The sequence below is a fragment of the Haliotis rubra genome, unplaced genomic scaffold, assembly GCF_003918875.1.
Source record: "Haliotis rubra isolate DU_JTF1 unplaced genomic scaffold, ASM391887v1 Scf270, whole genome shotgun sequence".
Classification (NCBI taxonomy): Eukaryota; Metazoa; Mollusca; class Gastropoda; order Lepetellida; family Haliotidae; genus Haliotis; species Haliotis rubra.
This window is the reverse complement of record NW_025766781.1, coordinates 6497-13901: the sequence shown is the minus strand read 5'-3', so window position 1 is coordinate 13901 and position 7405 is coordinate 6497. Positions and strand designations below refer to the sequence as shown.

General features: G+C 41.2%; 1 protein-coding gene across 1 annotated transcript; it reads right to left on the bottom strand.

The window, feature by feature from the left end:
* Window positions 1–4623: 4623 nt before the first annotated feature.
* Window positions 4624–7196, bottom strand: LOC124280619. The gene is made up of 2 exons (XM_046716599.1): window positions 7042–7196; window positions 4624–5349 (listed from the first exon to the last, which is right to left on the bottom strand). The coding sequence occupies exon 2, from the start codon at window positions 5317–5319 to the stop codon at window positions 4624–4626; it is 696 nt and encodes a 231-aa protein (XP_046572555.1). The 5' UTR covers window positions 5320–5349; window positions 7042–7196.
* Between the last annotated feature and the right edge of the window lie 209 nt (window positions 7197–7405).

The following is a 7405-nucleotide window of genomic DNA, read 5'->3' as shown; positions in this document are numbered from 1 at the left end:
GTATGGGGGCACTGCTTTGGATTTACTGCCATGTGTCTGCTAACATCGACGGTTGAAGACCCCCTCAAGAGGCCTCTTCTACACTAAACACTCAACAACTGTCCACAATCTTCTGTATACGTTTGTAACTTTTACCAGCGTTACTTTGGTTTGTAGTTGTAACATCCTTGCCTTGATAATGCACTGTTTACTAAAGTGTAATACGGCCACAGTTGCAGTGAGTGGAGATATTTGTGCTGTCAAAATGAATAACCCGTTCACTGGTAATTATGTCTTATACATTTCAGACAGTTATTAATGGAATGCGACATATGCTAGTACAAATGTTATACCTGGGAAGGTTTATGGATCAAATGGACTTTTGTACAATAGGTTACAAATACTTGCCATACAGTTTTACAATACAGAACATTAATGCAAAAGAACATCCGTCTTGACTATCCTCAGAAATAAATTACCTTTGGTATGAAAGGAAATATAGCTGTGATTGTATGAATGGGTCACTAAAAATCAATGAAAAATAGGGTGAATATGTCATGCCTTACCTATAGCACCCATCTTATAGTTTCTTTTAGCCTGACGTAGCACAACTCAGGTGCCTCCTGGATGCTGAGATCGACTTCATTATAATATAAGCCTCTTTGGATTTTTTGGGCAACATGTGGCACATTGCAAGCGTCAGTAAAACTTTCAAGTTGATTTGTTTCGTAGTTTCACAATTGTCGATACAAACGTATAAAACTGTTTACATGTTTTGAATATCACGTTCCTCTACTCTCCCAAAATAGAAACGCATAGGTGATATTGATATATAACATTTCGAATACTTTTCAAAATTATTCTTTGATTGTTAAATTTCGCCATTATAATGCTGGTTTGTGTACATGGAACGAATACACAGGCCCAAAACGCATCTTTGGAAACTTGAATGCACGTTTACTTTCAAAAGTGTCAACTTGCATGAAAATGTCATGGAGAAAAGGAATCGTGAGCAGGGACATTTTACCGCCGTTTTTTCTTTTAGGAGGTCACTGGCATCTTGTATGCAGCGTTATTCCGCGATGTCGCAACTCACTGCTGAAATAGAATTGAAACATTGCCATTGGACTTCTGAATTCTGAGGAGTCTCTCACTCTGTCATTTGCAAGTAACCGCAATGTTCACCAGAGTACCATCGTTTATGGGACCGATACCAAGAAACCAGTTCTACGCAAGATCAGCCTCAAGGATAGGTACTTCATTTGCAGAATCGATCTGTCACAGCAAACAGCCTTGCTTGAGGCGCAAACCATTCCGTAATCTTTTACGAGAAGCTGGTCTTCGAGACAGAATACCTTATTTTGGTCGCAATATAGCTGAAATATTGCATTAAAACATCGAACTAACATACCACTACTATGTGTCGGTCAGTCAGTAAGACAACCCAGTTCACTAAATTTGTTTTACGCAGGATCCACAAAGCGTTCGTAGCGCAACGACATTCGTAAACTATAGAGTTACGCTCGTACGACAGGTCGTAACGTTACGAACGCTTTGTTGATCGGGGACACTGGTCACACTGACACATAAAACTAAAGGACTAAAACGTGTGGACGTTTCCAATCTCACTAAAAAATCGCACTCACAAACAGAGAGTAAGGCGTGTTGAGAGTTACGACAGTGTTGTTTGAATTGTTTGCGTTGCCACAACAAACCATTGTAACTGATCGAAGTAATAAATCATCAGATTGAGTAGTCAAGCAGTCTTGTGTATTCGCTATTATGAATCGTTTGAATGGTATTAGCATCGGCAAGGTTGTAAACATGATATGTTTCCAAAGAGTGAACATTTCCAAGTACTTCAGTGCGGTCTCTTTGATCAACTTAAAGTAATGCCAGTGTCATCTGAGGGCGTGCGACCCAACTTGACTGAAAACAGATATCCTTAGAAAACCTTCTGAGTAGCTTTTAATGATTGCAAAACAGTTAATAAATTACAGTTGTGTTTCTATTTCACTTCAAGTCGCTCGTCCTAAGTCAGCGTGCCCTAAAGTTTATTGTATGCCAAGAAGTCGACTTAAAAAGTACGAATGCACATCGAAATACCCGAATACATCGAGCATACAGAAAGACCTGGGATCCAAATAAACATTACTCCACGATCATGTTTGTTCTGGTTCAAAGAGATCCCAGATGTAAGTCATGGTAGCGTCGCCATAATATACAGTAAAGTTGCCTTTGAAATCTCATCGTTTGAATGCGCAACAGCCAATTCATTACAATGCCTTCATAACAACTGGTCAAAAGCTTCTGTGGCAAGATACATATGATACTGTAACAACAGATCGCACTATTTGAATGCACTTACAGTGCGTTTGAGTCAGAAACGGACCGATGAATTGCAAATTTTATCATTGTACAAAATTGCCACATAAATATAAATAGTACATATGTTTATCATTTACTCATACCCAACAGCTTTCTTATATTTGAAAATGTTCGGACTCCACCAAAAAGTTGTTTAGAAACTATCATCATTGAAAACGCAAAAGTTGGTTATCTGTCGCGGCGGGTGAAACCGCAGAAACGGAACAGCCACTATCTCGTCGTGCACCGGATACACATGCCTGATGAAAAAATGAAGTTGAATGCTGACGTGAAACAGTTGATGATTAAAGTGTACGATTTTTCCGTGCTGAAGCCGAAAGGGGCAAACCATTTTATGCCATTAATAAATTCCGTAAGCGGGCAGCAAAGCTTTAGGAGTATCAGCAAAGGGTGCTGACAAATGTTCTGGAACACAGACATTGTGAGGGTGATGCGAAGCAGGTAGGGGTCGTCAAAAATCACACAAATTAAAACATTTGGACAACTTTCAAAAGAACCTTGTAAGTCAGTCTATCAACAAGCTCTATTCTGAAAACAAATACATGTCGCTGAAAATTTTAAAAAGCATTTGAAGCAAGAACACAACCTCAGAGTATCAAAGTACACACTCTGGCGACTCTTACACTCTTTCGGGTATCGTTATAAGAAAATTTCGGGGAGAATAGGTCAGTACTCTGTGAACGCCCTGATATCGTTCGCTTGAGAAATAATTTTCTCAGGGTTATAAAGAAGAAGCGCGAGGAAGGGTTCGAGCCAGTGTACTTGGACGAGACCTGGGTCAATGCCTCGCACACTGCCAGCAGTCAGTGGGTACCCAATGGGGGTGATAAGGGGTCACGTAGAAAGCTGCCTCTAGGGAAAGGAGAGAGACTAATCATTCTCCATGCTGGTTGCTCCAGCAAAGGCTTTATCAAGGCTGCGACTTGGTATTCAGGGCAAAGTCCACAGATACCAGAGACTACCATTCCGAGATGAATATAGCGGTTTTCCTCGATTGGGTTAAAACAAGTTGGTACCAGCTCTACCAGAGAAGTCTTTTATCGTAATGGACAATGCCCCATACCACAGCGTACAGGGCCCCGACAGTAAAGCCCCGACATCGAACAGTCGAAAAGGTGATATGATATCATGGCTCGACAAATTTCAGATCGCACGGCCTTCAAAGGCAACGAAGCCTCAGCTATAAGTATTTGGGAACTGTTATAGACAATAAGCTCAACTGGAACAAGAATACGGACAAGAATTAAACAGTTAACCGAGACTTACCTGTAAGTTGAAGGTTGACTAAATTCCACCAACCTATGACGTAGGGATTACGTGAGATGTGCGCATGCGTAAACCATCAGTTTTTAACGGAAAATTGATACTAAGTGCATATGGGTGGGTGTGGCGGGCACGTAATCCCTACGTCATAGGTTGGTGGAATTCTAGTCAACCTTCAACTTACAGGTAAGTCTCGGTTAACTGTTTAATTCCACCAACCTATGTCGTCATAGGGATTCCGTGAGATTTTTAGAGTAGTATCATATTTTCACAGCTAATCCAAGAACAAAATATGCACAACACAACAAGTTTTGCACTCAAATAATTGTATTGAGGCTCACAATTATAGGTCAAGTGACAACAACTTCCTAAGTGATACTCTATTCCACATAGCAATGAAGGAGTAACTTAGTGGAAATTTCTCAAAACAGAACTAGGGTAATGCAAACAAACATCTTCTAAACTAGTTAGCTCAATGATAAACATCATAAAACAAGTACAGCATATTGGTCAATAGATGGCAACACTTCAATAACTTAAGTTTTGCTCTTATGAGATTCAAGAACTTGTGTACTAAATTGCTCATCACTGCAGATGGGTTTGTTATAGAACTTCCTGAAAACACAGTCTTTTTTCCACCCAGCAGTGTTTAGTACAGTCTGAATAGGCACACTGTTTTTAAGTGCTGAACTGGTGCTTGCTGATCTCACACTGTGAGCAGTGAATATGTCCATGTTAACACCAGCATTTCTTAACACAGTTTTCGTCCATCTAGCTATAGTGTCCTTGCTGACTCTCTGGTGAGGTTTTTGAAAAGAAATGAGCAAAGCAGTTTCACCATGTCTGATGCCCTTTGTCAGCTCCAGATACAATCTCATAGTACTAACCACACACAGAGTTGGGTCACTGAACCCAACCAGAGTTAGTTCTTGTTGGTGATAACCGGGTCGAGATTGTTTGAGAAGATCACCAAATCGAATCTTCACACTGTTATCAGTTAACTGCACATTTCGTAAATCCACAAAGTGTAAGGATTGTACTCTGTCCTGACAACAATAGTAGTAACATGACTAATCTAAGGGTCTCCTGCTTCAAATTAGGTGACACTTCTATTTTCTGAAGATAGCTTAACACAATATTGACATCCCATGTAACACAGTTCTTTGGTAGCGATGGTCTCAAATTAAATACACCTTTCATGAATCTAACTACTCTGTCATGCTGTCCGAAGGGCATATTGTTGAGTTTGATCACTGATGATAAGGCTGATCTTGCGGTGTTCAATGCTGAGTAACTGAGGCCTTGTTTGTACAGATCAGCCAGAAAAGCTAATCCATTGCTTAAAGATGGTGACATGGGATCCACAGACCTCTCAGTGCAAAATGACATCCACTTGCACAGATAAGTTCCATATTGTTTTTGTGTTGAATCGCGCCATGAGCACAGCATGATGTCCGCAGCTGATCCCGATATTCCTTCGTCTTCCAAGGCTTTCCGGATAATCTGAATGCTATTAGGCGCAGCTTTTTGTGGAGTGGATGCAGAACTTCCGGTTGGTTTACTAGTGTCAGTAGGGACCTTGATTTTGGCAACAATCTCGGACAGTCTGTTGACAGCTCTAGAAGCTTGCTGAACCAGAACTGGGTCCTCCAAAGTGGGGCCACCACAAGACTGTCTGCTTGTTCCCATTGAATCTTCTGAAGAGCACGGCCCAGTAAGCTGAAAGGGCAAAAGATATAGTCATATGAGTCCTTCCACATCAAAGAAAAGGCATCTACTGCCTCGGAGTGGGGATCAGGGTGCCAAGATACATATCTATCAAGTTGGTTATTCAGCCGGGAAGCAAATAAGTCTCGGTTAGGTTTGCCATATATTGTACACAGTGAGTTGAAAACTAATGTATCTAATTTCCATTCCGTAGCAACTGAAAGTTTTCTTGAGCACAAATCCGCCTCAACATTACTTGCACTTGGCAAGTGGGCAGCTGATAGCCAAATATCCCGATCCTTGCACCAAAGCCACATGAGTCTTGCAATGAAGTTACAACCCCATTTCATCCCCATGTTGTTTACATATGTCACAGCTTTGTATTATCCAGCATCAACCTTTATGTGGACATTCCTGTGCACTACACAATGACTGAAGGACTAGCCAAGCAGCGTGTATTTCTAATACGTTAATGTGTTTTCCACTTTCCTGCCTTGACCATAGTCCACCTGTCCTAACACCGTCTGACACTCCTCCCCAACCTGTCTTCGAGGCATCGGATTCTACCGGTTACACTAGGCAGTGGCATGTTGATGGGTTTGGGGTATTTCCCTACATAGTTTGACCACCAAAGTATATCTTCAACACATGTCTCACTGAGTTCAATATGGGAATCAAAGTTCCCACTTGCCTGTTTGAGGGCCCTGTTGTAGAATATCTGTAACCTTTTACAGTACAAAGGGGCATATAGCATTCCATGTGCACTAGCACCAAATTGTCCCACTAGAGATGCCAGGTCTCTGATTGTGAGGTGTTTGGAATTGAGGATATCATGACATCCATTCACTATCTTGTCACATTTTTGCTGTGTAATACTGACTGTCATCCTTTGACTGTCTATAATGAATCCCAAGTATGTGATCTCCTGTGTTGGCACAAGAAAGGACTTGTCAGGATGAACAGTAAATCCTAATTTGTCTAACAATCTCACTGATGACTTCACACATTTTCATCACAATGTTTATAGTCCTCTCCCACAAGAAAGGAATCGTCAATATAGGCAGAGTTTGAGAATCCTTCCTGTCTAAGGGTGGAGAAAACTGCTTTGAGGATCTTTGTGAATATCCTTGGAGCGGATGTAAGTCCATTGGGCAAATACGTAAACTGCCACAATTGTCCCTCCCAAAGGAACTTTAAGTACTTCCTATCTAAAGTATGCACAGGGATGGTAAAATATGCATCTTTTAAATCTACTGATGCCATGTAACAGTTCTGATGCACTAAGTAAAGAGCAGATTGAAAAGTATCCATCTTAAAATGGTGCTTATCAACATGTTCATTCAAATGTCTCAAATTCAAAATAATTCTGAGAGAGCCATCTTTCTTCCTTCTACTGAAAATGTTTGATATATATTCATTCTCTTCATGTGAACATTTTTCAATAATTCCTTTCCCCAACATAATTTGGAGCTCGTTTCTCATATCCCTGAGTTCATTTTCTTTGAATTTGATGGGTTTGGGGATGTGGTACTGCTTTGGCAAAGAAAATTCAGTGATTTCAATTTGAGTGCCTGAGACACACGTTAGGATCCATGGATCCGAGGTAATATCTTGCCAAACTGACAAATGTACCCCAGTCTTCCCTGCTGTGAAGTTATCTGGTGTATTAGCCAAACAATCAATACAGCCTGTGTGCTTTCTCACCTGGGTAGTTACCTCCTGTACGTGTCCTTCTGGCGCCTGGCTAAAAAAGACTGTTGTTGGGCTGTCTTCCCCCGATAGCTTTGTCCCCGTCCACGGGAGGCTTGACTGACAGTGTGACCACCACCAAAGTTCCGGCGGCCACCGCGGGAAAGCTGACCCTCATTTGAGTAGGGGGAATATCGGGTGGCTGTAAAGTTTTTAGTGCCCCCATACAGATTTGTTTTCTGCTTGCTATGGCCAGCAGATAATTTTGACGTTATCTGCTTAGCCTCACTAATGTCCCTGATCTTTTTGTTCAGTTCATCCCCGAAGAGACACTCACTAGTTACAACTGCATTTGGGGCACACAGTTTCTTGAAGTTAA